Source organism: Trichosurus vulpecula, chromosome 7 (assembly GCF_011100635.1).
Source record: "Trichosurus vulpecula isolate mTriVul1 chromosome 7, mTriVul1.pri, whole genome shotgun sequence".
Lineage (NCBI taxonomy): Eukaryota > Metazoa > Chordata > Mammalia > Diprotodontia > Phalangeridae > Trichosurus > Trichosurus vulpecula.
The window spans coordinates 120293290-120317058 of record NC_050579.1 but is presented as its reverse complement, the minus strand read 5'-3'; the positions used below and the strand labels follow the sequence as shown (position 1 = coordinate 120317058).

The following is a 23769-nucleotide window of genomic DNA, read 5'->3' as shown; positions in this document are numbered from 1 at the left end:
TCCTCAATTAACTTTGTCTTTAGAAGTTTATTTCTAATTTCTAAAATAGTTCACTCTCCAAGAACTTGGACTTTTTTACTTCCACCCCAGCAGCCTTCTTACTGATGGCTGGTAATATATCCACTCCTGTGGCCTCCCTTGGCCCTCCATTTGGGGAGGTATACCAGCCATACTCACTTCTAATCTAATTTAGCCCTAGTCTCAGGACTGCTCCTCTTTTCCAGCTCCCTTTCATATGTAATCTTTCCTCACTAGAATGTAGGCTCTTTGAGGGCAGGCACTGTCTTTCTTTTTGCTCGTATTACCAACATTTTGCATAGTGCCTAGCACACAGCATAGTAAATGCTTGAATGGTACGTCTGCTCTAATCTGAGGACATGCTCTATCTTGTTCTATAGTATTTGACATGGACTTCAGAAGAGTTAAAGAGGGCTCTGAATGGTAGCTTTCATCAAATTATTATCAGAAGGGAATCACAAGAAGGAAATGAGAAGTGAGGATATGATTCTTTAGCAATGTTCAGCATCTTCCTTCCCATCTCATCAGACTTCAGGATCAGGAGACTCCTAAGGCCCAGTGAGGGATTTGTTTTATTCTACTCAGTTCCTTCACCTTATTTCTGTGGAGCCAGTGGGATTGAGCTTATCACTGAAGCCTAGATGCTTGAACTATATTCCCCTGGGGATAAGTTCTTGGGCCAGGAGTTTTACTTTTTTGTGCACAAACTCATGTACATATGCACACACACACACACACATACATACACACACCTTTCAATTCTTATGTTCTGAAAATATTGTATAAATATAGTTCTCCTCTAAGGAAAGCAATCAGCCCATAACTGAGGTCAAGAGGAATGTGCATGAGGTATATTTTTGATGTCAAAGATTGAAACACAGAAAAAGATATAGAAAGGAACTATCACCACCAAAGGAAAAAAGAATCAGGGAGGGGATTAACTTTTAATAGATACATAAATTATAGTAATTTAATTTAGAAAACTCCAACAGCTGTATTTCTGCTCCAACATAGACTTGGAGTCTGTAGACATAATTAAATGAACTTTATAAAAGAATATAAATTTCTTCTTCTTTCAGCTCTTCAGAATTATTGTTATAATTATCAAGGCCAAACTCCAACACAAACAACTGTAATAAAACATGCTTTGAATATGAAAATAATCCTTCCAAAGACTGTATTATGCTCTGTAAATACCAAGGAACTTACATTATTTGAAAGTCTTGCCTAGTACCTAGATGTTAATGAAATAATGTGTTGATAAAACTTTAAATTGACAAATCCCTCTTGGATGAAGTCAAATGAACTTTTGGAGTGGTAATATTCCATTGTCTGGATTTTGGCTTCCTTCTTGCCTCTTCTTCTTCCTATTCACTTAGGTTATAACTTTACTGTGTTTATGTAATTTCCTCCAGTATTTGGGAATTCTGAGTCTATAAACTTTTGGAACTGAGCTCCTCCTTAACTTTTAAATTGAATACTCTGCTGTGAGTTATTGGAACAATCAAAATCCCTAAACTGGCAGTAACATTTTGAATCTGGCTGGTGACTCTATTGTTGTCATAACAACTTAAGCCCTCAAAACACAACTATTCCCAAATAGTAACACGATTTTCCCTGATTGTTTTTCAGTATAGCACTTATGCCAATCAGTATCTTCATGGTTTATTTAGGACACACTTTATACAGTGCTTACCAGTCCTGTTGAAGATTGCTGCATGTACACGTAAACTCTTTGAGACCAGGAGCTGTTTCTTTTTTCTCTTTGTATCTCCAGCACCGAACACAGTGCCTTAAACACGGTAGGTACTTAAAAATGCTTGTTGAATTGGATTGACATTGTATCTAACCACTTACCAGGATGAGTAGCTACTTACTGAATTAATGGAAGAGAATCCAGTCTTCCTCCCTGCCCCCCACGTGAGTATTCTTTAGGAGGGATTAGTAGATCTTATTTTTTTTGAATTATGAACTATTCTTGTCCTAAATAGAATGGCTGATGACAATGAAATAAAGAGGTTCCAAAGTTTTACTTGGTTTACATGAAACCTAGCCTCCTGGCTTTTCTCCTGGATTCTTACCCCTTTCCCCAAGAATTTTGGACACAACCCTATGTTTTCTGTTGTTCTTTTGGCTAGTAGAGAATTCCTTGGGGGAGAGGCTCTATTGGCTTGGCACAGGCTCTGCTCTTTTACTAAAGCTCTGTATGAATATGAAGTTTAGAATAAAAATAGTTTTCACTCAGTGTTTATTGTGATGAGGGCTCAGTCTAATTTCTTGCTGCAAAGGACGGAATTTAGCAAGAAGCAGTAGATTTTCAGGATACAGTGTCAGAGTTGGAAAAATCCTAGAAGCCTTATAGTCACGTATATATATACGTGTGTGTGTATGTGTGTATGTGTGTATGTATATATATGTATACATATGTATGTATATATGTCTTTTGGTCATCCAGCCTCTGAGTGTTGGCTGCATGAGGAACACACTAACTGTTAAGGCAGCCTATTTCATTTTTGGACAATCCTCATTGTTAGAAAGTTTTTCTTTACCTTGAGATAAAATTTGCCTCTCTAAAACTTCTTCTCATTGCTCTTAATTTTGCCCTCTGGGTCCAAATAGAACAAGTCTAATTCTTCTTTCAAATGATAACCTTAAAAATACTCAAAGATGACTGTCTCCCTTCCCTACTCTGCACAGTTCTACATATTGAAATTAGGCCAAATATTCCTAATTTAATCAACTGGTACTTATGTGGCATAGTTTCAGGTCTCTTCTTTATGGTTGTTTTCCTCTGGCTATATGCCAGTATAATATGATTATAGAATAGTATATTTAGGGAGGGCTGGAAGAAACCTTAGAAGTTATCTGGTTCAGCTCTTCCATTTTACAAATAAGGGAAATGAAGCTCAGATTATTAATGTTTTTACTAAAATACACCCCATGGAACTGAATATTGCCCAAGATCCAGTATGACTGGAAAAGAATATAGAGGGAGTAAAATCTCCCCTATTCTGAACAGCTTAAAGTTACATCATTTTTTGTACTGCCATATTATACCATTGACTACACATTGAGCTTGTAGTTCAAATATTATTCACATGAACTGTAGTCTAGTCACATCTGCCTCATTCTTAGCCATTGATTTTTTTATCTCAAATAAAGGACTTTACAGTTATTTTTATTAAATGTCATGTTATTAGGCTTAACCCATCATTCTAACCTATCAATAGCTTTTTTAACCTGAATCTATTGTTCAATGTGATAGTTATCCTTTCAAATTTCATGTCATCCATAAATTTGGGAAGTTTACCATCTATTTCTTAATCAGTTATTGATAAGAATATTGAAGAGAATAGAGGAATCTCTGGGGCACTCCACTGGAGGCTTGTTTCCGAGATGATGTTAATCTGTTCATCACCATTCTTTGGGGCCAATCTTTCAGCGGTTTCAGGTCAATAGTACTATCATCCGGTGCTCTCTTGAAGGCTAGTAGATGCTCATTAATTGCCTCCTCATTTACTATGGGTTTTCCCTTTGAACTTACCTTGGACTTTTCCTTTTAACTATTTTTATTCTAAATTACACAGTTTGAAGATAATTCTTCTTGGTAGAGAAAACAGATGCAAAAGAAGAGCTGAGTAATTCTTCTTTCTCTCCGTCATCTATTATTATCATAACATTTATGCCAAGCAGCAACTTCATCTCTTTTACCTTTCTCTTGCCTCCCCTTTTTTGTGGAAAGTGGAGAAGACAGGTAATGTTAAAAAGGATAGTTGGATGCCTATGAAGGAGAATGTAATAGACACAAATGAGGCTAGACCAAAGGATGAGAAGAATCAAAATATGCCTTCTGATTACAACAGAAGATTTGAAACAATGCGGCAGAAAAGAGCAAGATCTACCCATGTTCCCATCTCTGAAATTTCTTTTCTTACTTAAGCCCTTCATGTCCAGCAAATCAGAGTGTCTTGACACCCCATGAGAGAGGCCAGAGCTATAAGAGAGAAAACTGATGGCAGTGAGAAGGCAGCTACACGAGTGATTGCTCATACCTTAGTTTAATGGGCCTGAAGACTACTTTAGTTTATATATCCTGTATAACTTTGGGAAATGAAAGTAGCACTTTATTACCTGCTGAAAGTATGTTGCTTGGCTCTTTACTTTTATGCTGAGTCCTCACTAAATTTCCCAGTACACCAACCCATCTCTTTTCCTCACTATCTCTTCCCATGCTATACTGATGTGACCCAAGTCTTCATTGCTTGCTTTTGACTTAATCATACAGATGGTAGCTATTAATGTGAGAAAAATGATAGCAATTAGCATTCCTGTGAAGAAAGCCAGTTAGAGATTCTTCCTAATATGTATTTATATTTGCTAATCTCTCTGGATAGAATTCTATTTGATATCCAGCATTTTATCTCTGAGACCAGACTGTATAAAAACATTGACTCAAATTTGGCCACTACTCACAATATTTAAAACTGCAAGATCATCCTTAAAAATTATGGTTGTACTACATGACAATTCACATGAAAAGTATAAGGGGATTTTGGTAGAATAAAATCTCAATATAGGTCAATAGTAAGATATGACACTCAGTAAAGGCCAAATTAAGAAAAGTGCTGCATACAAAAGGAAGAAGGGGTTAGTTCTGTTGTAGTCTGCCATCTCAACCCATTTCTCAAATCTTGTGTTGTGTTCTTCATGGTAGATTTTATAAAGGACATTGACAAACTACTTCAGAAGGGCATTACTATGACTATGAGAAGATTCAAAACTATGCCAAACAAAGACTGGTTAAATGAAACAGAGCCATTTATTCCAAAGAAGAGATGATTGAGGGGACATGATAACAGTAGCCCTCAAGCATTTAAAGAGCTATCATATGAAAAAGAGATTACATTTTTTTTGCTTGGCCTCAAAGGGAAAAAGGAGGGTCAGTGGGTGGGAGTTAGTAGGGGACAAATTTTATCTCCACATAAGGAAAACTTGCCCATTATCAGAGCTGTTCAAAAGTAGAATGGGTTAATTTGATGAATTTTTCATTTTTTGAAGGTCTTCAATTGGAGGCTAGATGTCCATTTGTCAAGATATCATAGCAGGGATTCATACGTCAGATGTGAGTTGTACTAGAGGACCTTTGAGGTTTTTTCCAATTGTGAGGTTATATTGTCTTGTGTGGAATTTGGCAAAGAAAGATTTAAGTGGCCTGTTGTACCACTAGAAGACTGAAAGTTGTTTGGATCCCTGATCTTCACTGTCATGGGAATACTGTTGTCAGCAAATGCTTTGATTTCACTTTGATTTTTGGTTCAGTGGATTGCATCATACTGATGCACCTGTGGTTTAATTGCATTTTTGTCTAGCATTCTAAAAACCTGAAAGCCCATCCATGTTTAGAGTCTATTTCTGGTGAAAACTGACAGAAGACATGATTTATTTGTAGTGCTTAAAGCAAAAATTTAATTTTTTTTCCTGGAACATAAGTGTTGTGTGGGTTAGGCAGGAGGGAGAGTGCCAGGGAGGGGTTGACAAATAACGTGTTGAGAGATGTGTGACCAACTATTTTTGAAATGTGTGCTTTGTTGCTGTAATGACCAACTCTTTTAAAAAGTACTGAAACCACCAACACTATTGACAATGTTCATTATAATGAAACTACATGGATTGTAGTTAAGTGAAGTTTCTTAAACAAAATTCTATTGTTGATTTAAAAATCACATCAAATACCTTTCCAAGGGTAAAGTGGTATCATTTTGCCATGTTTTGCTGCCTTAATATCAGGCCATTAACCCTTGTTTCCTAGAAAGGCTCCAAATCAGTGATTAATTATAAATGGCATTAAAATGCAGGTGTATAGCACGAAGGTTTGAAGACCATTGAAATTAATTAACTTTTGCCTTACATCCTCCCTCCCATTTCCACCCTTTTATGCCTATTAAAGAAATCAACTAGTAGCAGTCAAAAGGCAAACTTCGCAGAGGTCAGCCAGAAAGTGGCCTTCAATCGACTTCCTCTACATCAGTGTCTGGCTTAGGCATTAGTGCCACATTGGGAGACTGTACTGGACACTGTGCAGTTTGCCTTTGACCCTCTGATGCAGATGATGGGGGCTGACTGTTGGCCTCACAAACAGGTAGTACAAGTGGACATTGGTCACTTGCTGTAGGCTGTAAGGGTTGACTGTTAGCCTCTTGGGTTGGTTGTGGGGGTGGACCATTAACATTCGCTGCAATTTGTGGGGGCTGGCTTGGAGCCTTTCCAGTCGGAGAGAGGGGTTGACTGCCTGCTTCTGCTGGTGCTTGGAAGGGGTGACTATCGATCATTGCCATAGGCTTTAAGGACTGACTTTGGAAAACTGCCTTTGGTAAGGGAGACTGATTGTCATTCTTTAGTGGTGGTGTGGCCTCCCCATATTCCTCAGACTTAGATGGAGGATTTGGTTGGCCTAGGGATCTCCCTGGGCTGCAAGCTTGAGGACTATGTATCTCCCGCTCTGTATTTTCACAAGATTGGTCATGAGGAACCTCCACATGATGGGTCACCACGAAAGCTGTTGCCACATTCCTCAGCACATTTTCATCAGTACTGGCTACCTGTGCATCAGCTGTTCCACCAGCTGGGTCATTTGTTTCAGGTTCTTCTTCTGAGGTGTCCTCATTTTCTTCTTTTTCTGGGATTTTGGCTTCTTTAATTTTTTTATACAGCTCATTTCTCTCCTCATGCAGAGCTCTACAGAGGTTCTCTAGCCTTCCAATTTTCATCACAAAGCACTCGTATTCTTTAGCCTTCACTGCTTTCTGTGATTTTAGAAAGGAGAAGAAAAACAATAGGATAGAAAGAAAAAGTGAGAAGATTATCCCTTGAAAGAAACAAAATCTTACCTTTGAAGATTGTTCAAAGAAAGTAAGTGGAGGTAACTGGACTAGAAATCTAGGCAAGATTACTTTTTTTTTTTGCAACACATATCCAGCTCTGCTGGAACCCCAATCACTCTTCTGCGTTTTTAGGAAAGAAAGGTATGAGGCAACTTCATGCTTCTCATTTAGAGATTCTGAAATCTTAAAGCAGCAGGGGATTGCTATGTCCAAGAAGTGGATTGGAAGGGGAAAGCAAGAACTCTGATCAATACTACGGGAGGAATTTCCTTGCAGGAAGGAGTAACAGAATAACTCTGTTGTTTGGTAGTGAATAAGGTGATATAAGACCCCATAATTGGTATAGCTTTTGATACAGTAATAATAGTAATAATAACAATAGCAGCTAGTAATTAATAATTGCTATTTTATACAGCTTTTTTAAAGTTTGCAAAGTGCTTTACATTATATTATCTTATTTGATCCTCACAACAATTCTATGACTTGGCTGTTATCATTATTATCCCCATTTTACAGATGAGGACACTGAGACTAAAAGAAGATAAATGACTTGCCATGGGTTCCATGCCTACTTTTGAGGCAGGATTTGAAATCACATCTTCATGTCTCCAAGTCCAATGCTTTATCCACTTGTGATCCACTATATAACAGTGATAAACTTATACTTGGACAAATGCAGTTTTGTTCTTAGAGAAAACTATTACATATCTATGCTGACTGACCACCTCTCCTTCCTCTCCTCAGCAACATGGTATATACTTGGAAGAGGAAAGGGAAAGAGAGGGCAAGGGATGGGGAGAAGTGTATAAGATGCTCTTCTGAAAGAGCCAGCCATGCACATCTTGTATTCAAGCAGGTGTCTCCTATCAAGGAGAGAGTAGTAAGTTAAAATGATGGCATTCTCCTGGGACAGGCTTTTGAATGAAGAAAGAGCATGTAAATTAGGGTCACAAACCTACTTACAATCCCTGGTCTAATTCTAGGTCATTTTTGTGTTTATTATCATTGGCTATATTTTAACATGACAAGTCCCTGAAGAGCCTGGCTATTTTTCACAGACAATAACTTTTGCCATTATGTTGCAGGTCTCGCCTTAGCGTGGCTGTTTTGGCTGAAATCTAGAAAAACTGCGACTGAATTTTCTCACCTCTTCAATCATGTCCAGGAGTGCTTTGTTACAGTTTTCAAATCTTGATTTCCATGTGGCTGTATCCTTTTCCAGCTTTTTCATTTTCTTCGTCGTCTATAATAATGATGATGATAATGATGATAGCTAGCATTTATATAATGCTTTACAGTTGGCAAAGCACTGTTCAAATATTATCTTAATTTATCCTTACAACAATCTTGGAATTTAGGTGCTATTATCATCTACACTGTAGAAGTGAGGAGTCTGAGCAGAGGGTAAGTGATTTGCCCAGGGTCACACAGCTAAAAACATCTGAGGTAAAATTGGAACTTAAGTCTTCCTGACTCCAGGTCCCATGTTCTATTTTCTTGTAGCACTCAGCTGCCTCTATTAAAATCACAAGAGTATAAGAAATTGATACACCTAAGACTAGTAGCCATCTTCTCCTTCCCCCCTCTAAAAAGAGATACTTTTATTACCAGCTATTAAGACAAATGAATTTTCTACAGCAAAGAGTGAAGATTTAGGAATGTCAGAATGCTAGAGTTGGAAGAGACCTTAAACATTGTCAAGTCCAAACCCCATTTTATATATGGGGAAACAAGCCTATAGATGTTAAGTAACTTGCCTAGGGTCACAGAAGTAGTCAATGGAAGAGCCTAGATTGTTGCTCAGTCATTTCAGTCATGTTCAACACTTTGTGACCTCATTTGGTGTTTTCTTGGCAAAAATAATGGAGTGGTTTAACCATTTCTTTCTCCAGCTCATTTTACAGATGATGAAACAGAGACAAACAGGGTTAAATGACTTGCGCAGGGCTACAAAGTTGGGTCTGAGGCCAGATTTGAAATCAGGAAATGAGTCTCCTTGACTTTAAAAGGTCCGGAAGTCCATCCACTGTGCCACCCAGCTGCCCTTCAGATTCCGACATGTCTTCAAATCTAGTACTTTTTCCCCTGTACCCCTATGCCTTCTTCACACTTGAGTTCCCAATATATAGCTCTAGACCTGCTTGTTCTTTCTTCTAGTATGGAGTAGTGCAACTTTAAGTTTGGATTAGCTTTGTTTGGTTGCCGTATCACATCCCCGACTTCTTATGAACTTCCCAGACTAACTGCTATCATCTAGCAATAGATCCCTTCTCTTTGAGAGAGAACCTCTGTGTGAGTTTGACTTTTTGGATCCAAGTATAAATTTATCTCTCTTAAATTTCATCTTATTAGGTGTTATTCTTATTGTCCTTTCCTTCATAGGTTCAGAGGATTCATACAAAGGCTTATACTACTCTTGCATTTATCATTTATTGAGCAGTATTTCAGAGAAAGGCAAAGGATTCTGAACTCTATATCCTTAGACCATTCCATCCAACCCCTTCATTTAAGAGGTAAGGAAACTGAAACCCAGTGAGGGGAAATGAATAAAAATTCATTCAGAAGTTACATATAAGTGAAATATACTCGACACGTTTAGGTAAATTTTCTCTGGCTTCCAGTGTCAACTCTGGCTACTCTGTACTTTGGTTAAGCATTTGCTTTGTTTCTCACATATACATGTTTACAACTAAAAAAAGTTATTATTGACAATAACTGTAAATGAAAATCCAACCCTCAGTAGAGTAGTCCTCTCTATAGTGTGAACGCATTTCTCCGATTTAAGACCAGAGCTTCTTGCTCATACTTAGAAAAGGAAATAATTTCTGGAATCAAATTAGCAATAAGAATGGATCAGTCAGGATCATGAGCAATATTTTATTTTAAATCACTTTACCTACACTGTCATGTGTGATATAAAGTTCTTTTTGTCTACACTTTCTAACTTTGGTGAAAAGTGAAGCCATCTCAAGTCCCTGACTTTTTTTTTTAATTCTGTTTGTTGGTGGTGTTATTTTAGTTTTAAATAGATCAATCACTGTGGAAAGGGAGAACTAATTCCTAATGTGAAATTGGCTTTGGTAAAGCTTCTTAATATTCACTGTGTAGTATACATATATACACAGTTCAACTATAAATATTTCAATGTTAATTTGTTCCAACTTGATTGCTATATTAGAGAACATTCTGTTTATAATTCAAATTTTGAGTTTGCTTTTGTGTGATTCCTTTGTTGAGAAACAGGGAGAGAATTCAGAAAACTGTATGACATCACTATAACTCCCTTATGATGCCCACTTCCTTAAGCAAACTTCAGGTCTTTGTCCAGGTAAAGGTGGCATATTTATTATACATCTTCTGGTGCAGTAGGAGCTATGAGCAGAGAAGGCCTGGTCTGAACCACCCCTACCCTCCCTTCCATCATGACCTTAGGCCGGAGGTTGGGAGTTGTGGTGCCTGCCTAGCTTTGTGCAGCTCAGCGTGCAAGGCCAGTCAAGGCCCAGCTGTATGTGGATGTGGCCATTATGTATTTCTTAACCATTTAACATGTGCAAAACTGTGCTATCACTTTTAAAATTAAATTCCTACCTTTTTTTAAAATGTATCACTAATGAAGTTTTTGAACAGCATGCCCCAACTCCATTTTCACCATAAGCTCTGTGGTTTTTCTTGTGCAATTTTGCTTAGCGCCATGCTTTTTGGGAGGACCTGTGTTATGTTATGTCAGAATTACTTGTGTATATACATATAAACTATATATGTCGTATATTTGTACCTTATATATTTCATGTTATATTTGTGCTATATATATCATGCTACATATGTGTATGTACTAAATGCATATATATGTGTATATAAAAATCATATGCATATTATAGAGGAAAAGAGCACTGAGCTGTAGCTTAAATCTCAGCTTTGCTGCTTACTCTTTATGCGACCTAGGGCAAATCAGTTAACTTCTCTGGGCTTCATTTCTCTTATCTGTAAAATGAAGGAATTGACCTAGACGGTCATTAAGGTACCTTCCAGTTCTAGAGCTATGATCCTATAATATAGATGAGAAGCAGAGTGCATGGTGGGTGGAAGACCAACCTTGGAATAAGGAAGACTTTGGTTTAAGTTCTTTCCATAAGCAAGTCAACTTCTCAGTGCCTTATTTGATTGTATCAATAGAGGTATTTCCTATATCAAGCATTTCCTACACTGACAAAATTATAGGTCTAGACTGCCCACAAATAATATATATGTATCGATGCATATTATATATGTACGTATTTCTCATGCTGACTTATGAAATCTATTCTTAAATGCTTCTTATATTTATGAGTTGGTATATGCTATTTTCCAAGCACAGTTCTGATATTGACTATATTATGAAGGCAATGAATGGAAAGGGGACTTTACTCCCTGTAAAAGTATAGCAATATAACTCTTTCTTTGTTACAAGAGAAGATTTGATGTCAGGGGTATATATATCAGGAAATAACTGCTAAAATTATTTTTAAAAGTTGATAAAATTAGTTTTTAAAAAGCAAAATGAAATACATATGGATAAGCATTTCTGGGAGAGATGCACCTACAAATAGGGACTAGTTTTATGTTGAAGAAGTAAGGGAAATAACATGATGATCTAGACTAGAAGGACCCAGTGACTAGACTGGGAGATAGGAGATCTGGGTTATAGTCCAAACTCATTAGTAATTAGCTGTACCCTTGGGACCTAAGTTTCCCCATCTGTGAAGTGGTGGGATTTGGGCTAAATGATTTCCAAGGTTTGTTCCCACTCTAAAATTCCACAGTTCTGAAATGGAGAATTAAAGCAATTATTTACAATTAAAAAAAAAGTCAAGTGGTAATTAAATTCTAAGGGATAGTTTGCAGTTTAGGAGAATAGCTCCTTTTAACTCCAGTGCTTATCAAATTACTACAGATCACAGGGCTGCCCTTTCTTTAACTCTCAGCAAACAGTAAAGAGAAAGTTTACCTTTCCTTTCTATTCCCTCTCCATACCAAGAAAACAACAAGTGAGAATGAATCATTTTCTTTTTTCTTTGGACAGTTGCTGAGACTATTTTACCACAAACTTACCAATAAAAAATACAACCACAATCTCTTCCAAATCTATAAACATTTCATGATTCTGTGAGAGGCACTGTAGTGTCATAGCCAGAGATGAATGAGCCCAAAGGGGAATTGGTTGTCAAAATGTAAAATACCAGTACAGTCTGGATGATAAGTGGTACTCACTTTATCCATTTCCTGCTTGAAAGTGGCAAATACCTCATTGCTTTTTGTCAGCGTATTCTGGAACTCTTCAAACCTCTCAGAGTAAAGAGTAAGCTGCAAGCACAGGAAAGAGGGGAGCTGTTATAGGAGTTACATTCAGAGTGATTTAAGATCAAAACACTATGCTATGGCTTATTATTTGGGAAGAAAAATTATTATGGTTACATATTACATTGTTCTAGAAAGGTTTGAAGCTCTGATAACCCTTATAGACTCAGCCTGGGTCACTGTTCAATGAAATCTAGTTCAATTCATTTATTGAGTACTTACTGCATGCATAGTACTGGGCTGGGGCTGTGCAGGATTCCCAACTGATATCGATTAATCAATCAACAGCATTTATTGAGTGCCTATTATGTGATAGGCACTGGAGACACAGATAAAAAAGTAAGACAGGCTCTGCCCTCAGGGACCTTGGCAAGGAGAGGATAAATACAAGATAACTATATAAAAAGAAATATAAACTCTAATCCTTCCTAACTATGTCAATTTAAATCCTAATACAACCATAGTAATTCAGAGTTGGAAGGGACCTTGGAAAACATCAAGTCCAACCTTTACCTGAACAAGGTTCCCCATTATAATAATCTCCCTGGTAGATATATCTCTGGGCCAGACTCTGAGATTAGCTTTGTTTTAAAGTACTCTTTCATTTAGAAATAACTATGACTGTATCTATTTCATTTAAAAGGATTTTTTAACAAATAAAAGTTTAAAAGCATTTAAAGAATGTAAAGAACGATTCTGTATTTAAGATCTGTGTCCAAAGACCTACAGGGTTAATCTTAGAAACAAGACCAGTGACCAACAGCAGAAGTGACTGCTGTGAGGTGTATGTTATTCTCCTTTTTAACTAACTCCATAGCTAAATTCCCTGACTGAGGTGGGAATCATGGTCCATAGAAGGCCTGATTTCACAAGCTGTGTAAGTTACACTGCTTCAATCATTGATTTTCTGAATCTTCCTTCCCTTTTGATAGTTTCGAGTAGGTATGTTATTTGGTTGAAAATGTTGGCATTCCAAATCTGTCAATGTTCCTGCCTGTTGAATTGCTGATTGTGACCTTACTAAAACTGTATCTTTAAGTAACAATTGTGTTCCATTGATCTTTTTTAGGCCATTGATTCTGTCCTTTCATTCTGAATGATTGAAAAATGAAGGTCTAGGAAAATAACATAGCCATGCTTTGGGGTCCACTAGAAGTGGAAAGTTCATGATCGCTTCCTGCCTCCCCCAAAAAACATTATCCATAAAAGATTTATTCAGCCTTTCATAAATAAGTAGTTCTTTACTATATGCAAATGGATTTATGCATTTCTCACATTAACTCTGCTAAGTTTGGAAGCCTTCTGACTTTCTCACCTCCTGCTGATCTATTCCCAAAGCATCCCATAATAATTGGGGCATTTCTCCTTGAAACACTAGGGAGGCCACAGCCTTGGCTTGAAGGATTCCAGGGGAAAGTCTCTTCCATTTGAATGTGTCATCGACTCTTCTCTCGCGGAAAGACTGCTAAAGCTTCTCTGGTGTCATCATTTGCTGTCTCCTGCCTCTGTTCATTCTGGGACATATAAACCATTCTAGGCACTTGCTTGGTTCCAGTCTCTGCCTATTGAAAACCTCTTCCTTCAATGTCCGGCAAAGGGACCACCTACTCCACTAAAACTTTCATTGTCCCACCTTGCTCCACCCCCCCAGATGAAAGCAATCTTTGCTTCCTCAAATTTTTGTAGAATATTTTTTTCATCAATCTCTACTTAGTTTCTATTCATTCTGCCTTGCAAATAATTTATGTGTTATACTGTATGGTATTGTATACAGCTATTATCAAAGTGAATAGAGCCTGATAGGCCTGGAATCAGGAAGATCTGAGTTGATACATGACCTCAAACACTTACTAGCTCTGTGACCCTGGACAAATCACTTAACTTCTGATTGTATCGGTTTCCTCAACTGTAAGATGAAGATTAACAATAGCACCTACCTCAAAGGGTGGTAAGAATCCAATGAGACAGTATTTGTCAAATGCTCCTAGCATAGTGCCTAGTACATAGTAGGTGCTATATAAATGCTTATTTCTTCTCGCCCCACCCCCATAATCCTCCACATCCCCTCTCCATTGTATTATAAACTCCTTACGGTTAGGGACTGTTGTTTTTGCTTTTGCTCTTCATCTTTATATCTCAAGTGCTTACGATAGAGCCTTGCACAAATTAAGATCACAGAGTCATAGATTTAGAGCTGGAAGAGAGACCCTAGAAGCCATTGGGTACAACTCCTCCTACCCTCATTTTATAGATGAGGAAATCAGGCCTAGGTGGATTATAGATCATAACACCATAAATGTAGAGCTCAAAAGGACTTTATAAGCCATTGAGCCTAATGCCTTCTTTTCTTTCATATAAGGAAACTGAGGCACAGAGTGACTTGCCCAAGGACATAAGATAAGTGAGTAGCAAAACTGGGATTCAAACTCAAGTACTAAGATTCCAATTCCAATATACCTTTTTTGTCTAATTGAATCAAAATGAAGATATAAACCAGTGACAGTGAGATGAGGTAATAAAGGTCACTGCCATATGTTATCAGTATTAAAACTCACATCTCAGTTTGGAGTAAGGAATAGAGCATGTAGGGAGATGAGCAAGCTGTCCAGTTTCCTAGATTTTTTCATATCTTCACTTTGGGGCATCATTGCTTGTTCTGAAGTGTGAATTTGCAGACTGTGAGACACATTCTTATTCCAGTCTAAGTATTAAGATATTCCATAGCCAAACAGAAACTAATTATTAAATGTTTTGAACTCATCATTGACTTTGCTCACTTTCAATAGGACAAATATTTGAGAGTTGGCTAAACTCTTATTTTTTCCTTCTCTTTTAAAAAAAAATGAGGTCAAAAGCACCCAAAGTCAAGTCTGCCTCTAGCCCTTACTAGCTGTGTGATGTTGGGCAAGTTACTTAATTTTTCTGAGCCTCAGAACTCTCCAAGACATGTACTGTGTTATATGCAGGATCTTCTAGGTAGAGGAAACTGCTGCACTAACCCAATGATAGACCCTTGCTTGATATACAGACATGTTTAAAATAAAAGAAATAAAACATGTGTGGGAGAGATTTTGAATATTTATGTTTATAAATGGCAAATCTAAACTTAGACTGTGTTTTATTCTTACCTTCAAAGATTAATAGAGGAGGGGGGAGAGAGAGAAAAATGTGAGCTCAGGAATGTCTGTTTGGACACTGGTTTTATCCTGACACTTGTGGTTCCATAATTTATAAGGAGAAGGGCATACAGAATGAGTCACATAGTTGGGTAGAATTCTCCTACTTAAAGATAATGCTCTAGATCTTCCTTTGCTATGTTTTTACAATTGTGAATTTATTCTCCTTACCCCTTTATTCCTAGCCAATATAAAGACTTTAGCATTCCATGCATTGGATCTTAGGGCCATGACCAGGAAACAAAGAAAGGCACACATCATGCATGTAATTCTTCATACTTCACCTGGGCCTGCAAGACTGTCTCTTGTTCTTTCAGCATCTTAGTCTGAAGCTTCCACTCTGCTGCTTGGTTCAGTAACTGTGTGAAAAGAGTACCCAAGAGATGAGAAAATATTACATTAAAAAAATCTTTTTGAATGACTTTATTATTGCAGCTAATATATAAATCTTAGTACTTTTCCTGCCTATTAGCTCTCTTTAAAAGCTTCAGGCATCTAAAAGAATGTGAGATATATATCAAATAATAATTTATAAAAGCTGGAATGTGTATTGTGGTTTTGATGATGACTTGATTAGATTTCATGGAAGAAAAAAATAGAAATGTAACCTTCCGGATTGTGAAATATCAAATCCAGTAAAATATAAGTTTATTGAGGGCAGACTATTTAAATTTTTTCATATTTGTATCCTAAATGCCTTACATGGTGTTTGGCACATAGCAAGTATTAAATAAGTATGCTTGGATTGAATTAAATCTCCATATAGTTCCGCCTTTTACACAATGACTCTCCTTCCTAATATTCCTAACTGATGACTCTCTGTCCTCTGCTTGAAGACTCCTAATACTGCTGAGAAGACTCAATATTTGAGTCCCATTCTCTAAACAAATTAAGCAGACAATGGAATATCCCAGTGCAGAATATCTGTCCCTTTCCCTACTCTAATAGTGACAAGTTAGTTGCATGGTGGCTTTGCTCTCTTGATTTCTGGGTTTTAGTGGAGAAAAAAAAAACCTAAGGCAAGAAGCAGGAAATGTGTAGAGATAAGGGGTTGATGTGTCTGATGTTTCCCTCTACCACCCTCAGATTAATATAGAAAGTATACCAGTTGGGTCAGTTGGCTACGTTTGGCTGCAAAGAAAGAATGAGGTATGTTACTGTGATCTACAAAGCCAGCAGAAGAGAAGTTGAGTAACTTATTACTTTCTTTCTAATGCTATTCTAGTTTACCTAGAAGATCTTCCTATTCGTATTCCTCAGTGTTGTTGAGCTATCAGATGGCCTAGAATACTTGAGTTATCTTTGCCTCATGTGGTAGTTTTAATTGATAATAGAGAGGCAGTTATGCTAGTAACAGTGGGTCTGTTTTCCTGATCTTTTGACAATTATCAGCATGAGAGACATTGACATCTGTAAGAATGGTATTGGCAGGTGTGAATGTATTGCTCCCTCCACTATGTAGACCAAAGGCAGGAGCTGAGAAACCCCTGTGGCTCAAAAAGAACTAGAAGGGCAGGTTATTTCTTGCTAGTTATAGCATATATACATCTGACTCCCTGGATTATTGGGTTTTCCTCCTAGACAAATGTGTAGCCTCTGGGGCTGCCAGTTTCCTTGCTAATACACAGGCCATCCAAATTCTTCCTTTTATTTCCTTACTTGTGACTGTCCCCCACATTGAGATAGTCCTTATTCTTTGTCTCTACCAATCCTAATTCTAAACATCTCCTTCAAAGCTTATCTCAAGCTTAACCTTTACTGATGCTTCCCTGGATAAACTAACCTACATTGATACTTCCTTTCTCTAAATATCTACAGCATTTTTGGGGATATCAAACCCCATTTAAGCATTTAAGTATATAAATGTCTTATACTGCTCCCAAGTTATTTCATGTATATGGTTGATTAGGCTTCTAGAACTACAGTGTAAATTTCTAAAAGTCAGAGACTATGTACCCTCTTTATTTTGACTTCTCCACAGTAACCCACACAATGATGTATATATTAGGTTTTTAATAAATGACTATTTATTTGACTTCTTAGTTCAGCAAATTGTTAACAACAGGTGCCTATTATGTGCAAGGTACTAGGTTAGGAGCTGGGATACTAAGATTAAACACAACATGGTCCCTGCCCCTCAGGAGCCTATAAACTGATAGAATATCAAAAAATTAAAGGATGCTCTCCTCACTTTCTCTGTCTCTCTTTTTCTCTCCATCTATGTCCTAATATACTATATATATGGATATAGTGTATGAAGATGCTAGTACTTTCCCTAGAACAGACAGTTGGAACACTTGTTTCTTAAAGTCAGCTGGAGTCAAATGAAAGATAAAGACCAATATTGATTCCAGGGGACACATCAGGAAAGGTGACTCTTTCTTCTTGGTGAAGACTATAGATATTGAATGCTGTATGTCAAAAATGAAGGCAACTATTGGGCAAGTTAATTTAACTTAAACGTTTCTCTTTGTTGCACAGGAGAGCTCAATAGTGTTTACCAAGTAATACAACAAGGAAATGACCAGTATAAAAAACAAAGGACATCGATTAAAATTTAGGGGAAATTGTAGTATAGATTATAGATACTCCCTAGACTCTTGATTATCTACCAAAGCGTTTCTTTAGATAAAATTTGGACTTTTCCTGCAGTTGGGGGTGGGTAGAGTGAGGAAACTGTTGTTTCCATTTGCATTTCATAATGAAACTCTCTCCCTCTGACTATTCATGAACACAAGGGGCTTAAGAGTTTCTCTGTGACATGGGATTAAAGTATAGCAGACAGATATTTAAATTGATAAGTACATATTCCTTTTCTCTCTGGTGTCGCTCCTCTGCTTCCTTCATCATTTCTTGGGCTTGTTCAAGTTTCGCATCCACCAGCTTCTGCTGGAGTTCCCGGTGCTTAAATATTTTATCCAGATGCTGGAGAAGAACAAAGCACACATGTGAAAGAAAGAAAAAAAAAGATTTATTTATGACAGCCTGAGAATTGTCAGACAATATTCCTATCAACACAAAATCCATTTGCCTTCTGTTTGAGGTTCCATGACAAAAAAAGGATCCAATGTCAAAAGAATAGAACTTCAGAGATCGAGAAAAGTGTATATAGCTCCCTCTTCTGGAAATGGAAAGGAACCGTCATTGGTGGTAGCAAAAATTCCCTGTGTTGGGCATTATGTCTTCATGTGGCTAGAATCATAGATCTAGAACTGGAAGGAACCACAGAGGCCATCTAATCCAACCCCTAGGGCATTTTACAGATGAGTAAACTGAAGCTCTAGAAAGTGAAATGAATTGCTCTAGTTTAGAAAGATCATAAGTACTAGGGACAGGATTTGAATCCAGGTCCTCCAACTCCAGGGTCAGTGCTATTTTTACTATACTTAGGGACCTCCCACTGTACCCTGTTGGCTTGAAACTTTTAAGTTCCATTGTTGGTAAAATCTCCTCAATTTGCTTCCCAGAGTTGCCTAACATTGCGTTGTGGTCCCTTTGTAAAATTCCCTGCATTTTAAATAATAATTTACATAATCCCTGCATTTTAAAATAGTAGGTCTATTAAGTAGAGGTGTCCAATAACATTGAAGGAGCTCAAAGTGGAAATCCACTTTTTCTTTCCTATTATTTTCCCTAATGTTGTTAAATCATCTACTATATTAAAGAGGGCAGGTATCTAGGAAGTAGAGAATTGTTATAAGTGGAAAAGATCTTTGAGATCATCTACTACAATCCCCTCTTTGCGTAGTTAAGGAAATTGAGGCCTATACTAAGCGACTTTCCCCAGGTATACAGCCAGTTAAGGACAGACATATACCTCCTGACTCTTAATCTGTCTGACCCAGAGGAGAAGGCAGAATTCTACAAGATGATTGATGGAGATTTATGACAATGATTTTTCAAAATTGTAATACTTATTTCATTTAGTATACTGACTATAACTGACAAATGTTTATAATGAAGCACTAGGATGTCTATGTTGTAGGATTAATGTTATTACTTTTAGTCTCAGCATCAGGATAGGTTGTAATGGTGACTTTTTTCACAGAATCACCAAATTTCAGAGTTGAAAAGGAGCCCAGAGTTGAAGAAGAATTCCTTCTCTAAGACCTTGGACAATAATTAATAATAGTAATTATTGCTAGCATTTATGTAACGCCAATGTGTACCACATACTATGCTAAGTGCTTTACAAATATTATCTCACTTGATGTTCACAACAACCCTGGGACTAGTTAGGTGCTATGATTATCTTTATTTTACAGTTAGAAAATGGAGGCAAACAGAGGTTCAGTGACTTGCCCAAGGTTACACGGTTTCTGGGTGTTGCAGGCTGGATTTGAACTCAGACCTTCTTGACTCCAGGATCAGTATTCTATCTATTGTACCACCTGGCTGCTTAATAACCGTTGGTCTTCCAATCTTTGCTTAAAGAATTTCAGTGACTTAGAGCCTACCAAATCTTTATGTTGGCTTCAATATAAATCACTGAAGAGCTGCATGTGGCCCTGTGATCACAAGATAGCCAATTCCAATACTATACTAAACTGCATCCTAATGACCCAACACTGAATAACTGAGGGCTAAGGAACAGGGTAAAAATGCAGAGACAAATGTTCTTCTGCTCTTGCCACATTCAGAGGTTAGTTTAATTTTAACTCAACCCTGGGAGCAGAGGATGGTTCCATAGTGGAGTGTGCCTCAGATAGATCAAAATGGCCCCAGGTTATTGCTAGTTTGGAATATTTCTGGGTAACTGGCTTTAAATTCTACCTCTCACATTAACTGACTTTGAACAAGACATTTTGGGATCTCATCTGTAAGAGAAGGGTAGATTAAAGGTTCTTTTCAATTCTAATTTTTGATTGTATATGATTATTCTTCCTTTCACTTATCATTTTCCCATGTATCAGTCTATACAGACACTCCTGGAGCTGGATTGAAATTTGTGGACTAGAAGGTGGCATGACAAAATTGTCATTGTTACCTTACCATGTGACTGCTTTCTTTTAAAAGCATTATTATGAAACTCATTTCTTCACATTTCTATTGAGAAATGACAATGTTCTAATTGCCATCCTTGTGTTGCAGAATGCTACAAACCTCCTTTGGTGAAATCCACAAAAATACTGAAAAGATTGCTTCAGCCATTCACACTTGAAAAACAAAATGGATGAAAACTGCATAGTGCTTAAATTGTGACACAATTATGTGTTGAATTTGTCTGTCTGTCTGTCTGTCTATCTACCCATCATTTATTTCTTGGATAGGCAGTGCAGATAGAGAAGTTGAACCCAAAGGAAGTCATAGGGTTAGATTCTATTTGTAAAATGGCCGTTACTTTCAATCGTTCTAAACTATTTGCCATTGTATTTCTTGATACCACTATTCTTCTGATAGAGAGGTAGCATAGTGTAGTGGGTAGAGGTCCTGCCTTGGAGTAAGGGAGACCTAGATTTAAGACATGCCTTAGGCACACATTGACCGTGTGACCCATAGACATGTCACTTCAATTTTAAGTGCACCATGCAACTCTCTAAGACAAATTGTCTATCAGTAGAGGCAATTTCCACTTGAGGTGTTTATTTCACTGATGAAGTTCAGATACAGATGAAAACACAAATAAAGAAAGTCTCCCTTCCTCCCCTCCCCTTTCCTATCTCCTAGGAATATACTATATGTCTTTGAGTCATGGAATATCATAATTTCAGAAGACTTAAAATTACAAAAAAGTAAAGACAATGAAAAAGATACATGGCAGGCATAAGCTGACTATAATATATCACCAACAACAACCTGCATTCAAAAAGTGATGCAAAAGACATTATTGAGGAATCATATGACCCAAAAAAGAATTGGGTCACTTATGCAATGAGAATGGAACATTATGGAAGGATAGTCTGAGTGGTATGGATTGGTAACTTGATGATACTGAAAAAAACCGGATTGGTAGCCTTCATTCCATTAGGGAGGTTTTCTGTCCCAGGATTTATGGAAAAAGATAAGATATGAATTGTACAGGATGACATGGGCTGCAATCTACATCAGTGAAGGGAGCACGCACATTGATGGAATTATGAATCTACTCAAGAAGAAAGAGGAGGTTGCTAAAATCAACCCCCTCCCTTTTCCAGCAGTATTGGGCTACCTTCCAAAGGGAAAGCTGTGATTTAGATTATATAATTTCACTTCACTTTTTATTTCTTTCTAGCTACTGTAAGGATATGAATTCAGATGAACTTAACCCCTTCCAAATTAGTGATTTAGTAATGTTATCTGTGATCCTTTTGGTTTATAAAGAAAGCTGATAAATATTAGCCCATTAAAGAGTAGGTCAAAACCTTATTCCCCCAATTTCCTTAGCTAATTATAACTAGTATTTACAGAACACTTTAAAGTTTGCAAAGCACTTTACATGTGTTATCTCATTTGATCCTCACAACGACTTTGTGGAGGTAGGTGCTATTATTATCCTCATTTTACAGATGAGGAAACGGAGGCCAAAGAAGTTAAGTGACTTGCCTAGGGTCACACAATTAGTACACCTCTAAGGTAGCATTTGAACTCAGGTTTTTGACTCCAAGTCCAGCATTCTATCCACTGTGCCATCTATCTACTCCAGTGGCTCAGTGCCCCAGTTTCTGTGTGACTTGATACAGTTCTCACCTCTTCTCTGAGTTCATATTGATCAATGATGCTTTTCAGTTTCTCTGCTAGCTCTGTGTTCTCTTGGCACAGCGTCATGTTTCTTTCACTCTGTTGCTCGATCTGAGCCTGGATGTCACTCAGCGTGCCCTGAAAATGGTTTGTGATCTCTTTCCTTTTCTCATCTTCCTCACGTGCCCTCTGGAGAGTTTCCTCCTGTTGAAAAGAAGAACAGCGTTTGAGTTTAAGAGTTTCAGTAACTCTACTGCCCCCAGATTTACCAAATCTCTTCAGGCCGAAGATCAGTAACAAGGTGAAGAGAAAGAATAATTAAACGTGTATAAGAGGTTTTGAGTTCTGTTCTAAATCATACTGCTTAACCATGAAATAAATATATAAGGGATATACAGGCCAACACACAAATATCAATGCTGGGTGAATAGTTCCTGGAAACATGCTATGAACACCTTGTATCTAGTAGTTACTTATGAATAGGCCTATCTGAAAGATGACTAGGCTCCAGCTGAGTGTTTGAATGAGCTACAGCAATTTCTACCAAGCCTACAGTACCCAGTTCTTCTCATCTGACTGTGTTTAGCTGAAAACAAAGGTCACTTCCTTGCCAGGAGTTAAAAGAGATGGTTCAAATCATCCACTCCTGTGGCTTGTGGTAAGAAGGAGGAAAAATGGCCTTGCACCCCTATATAGCCACCAAGACACATCAAGTGCCTACTAATATATTGAAGAGCCATAACTACACCCTGGTAAATAGTACATTCTCCTCTTTGTTAAGAAAAAGCTTCCCTAAAAGATCAGCAACAAGGTGAACTAAAATAGTTACTGAGCAGTGGCACTAGTCTCAGCAAACCTGCCAGATAGTGAGCTTTTGTTGGAAAGAGCAGTCATGAGTCGCACAGAGTAATTGACATGTTCACTGGAAAATTCTGATTCTGGATGCAATGATAAGTTTCAAACCCTTCTAGAACTCTAAAAGAAACATCTAATTTTCCCTTCTTTCAATTTGTTAGCATGGTAGAATTGGAAATTAACTTTCATAATGTCATTTCTTTTCCCTTTTTCGTTCTAAATCAAAACTCTCCATTCACTCAGACCCACTGACAATATACCAAAATTTCCCACACATCTATATTGAGTGCTGTTTGCTTTGTGAGTCTTCTTCTCATTCTTTTAGAGTAAAAGGGTTTAATATTTCCATGTAAAAATAAAGATAGAGACACTTACACAGCTGGCAAATCACATATAGACATTGAAGAGTTCCTTTATAGTCTGGTTGATTAATTTATAATATACAAGGACATTTTATGCATTCATCCGTGGAAAGTAAAAAACTGTATAGTACAGAACTCTCCAACAAAAGTGCCTAACAAGTTCAAATTAAGTCCTGAAGAACTTTATTTTTGTGGGGTGTGTGTGTGTGTGTGTGTGTGTGTGTGTGTGTGTGTGTGTGTAGATGGCATGGGGAGGGCAGGAGAATTCTGTAAACAACAGTAGTTATGCGTCATCCTTACTATGGATAAGAGTCACATATGATGGGCTGGCATGGATAGGTTGCAATTAGTATTGTTGGAAGGAACTCTCAAACTGATGAAGTCACAGTTTGAGAAAACGAGCTTTTATAGTTCACGGGGCATTTTGTTTCATTTCAGCCACTGTGGAAGTGCTGGAGACATAAGGAAAAAAATCTCAAACCATCC

General features: G+C 37.4%; 1 protein-coding gene across 1 annotated transcript in view; it reads right to left on the bottom strand.

Moving 5' to 3' along the window:
• Positions 1-4813: 4813 nt before the first annotated feature.
• The window catches only part of TXLNB (taxilin beta), a 71007-nt gene continuing 52051 nt past the window's right edge, over positions 4814-23769 (bottom strand). The window contains exons 5-10 of the mRNA XM_036769328.1: positions 22076-22270; positions 18215-18334; positions 15694-15768; positions 12147-12239; positions 8047-8142; positions 4814-6821 (exon numbers count right to left, since the gene is read on the bottom strand). Coding sequence (XP_036625223.1) covers positions 6024-6821; positions 8047-8142; positions 12147-12239; positions 15694-15768; positions 18215-18334; positions 22076-22270 — 1377 coding nt within the window. The 3' untranslated portion in view covers positions 4814-6023. The remainder of the gene's footprint in view (positions 6822-8046; positions 8143-12146; positions 12240-15693; positions 15769-18214; positions 18335-22075; positions 22271-23769) is intronic.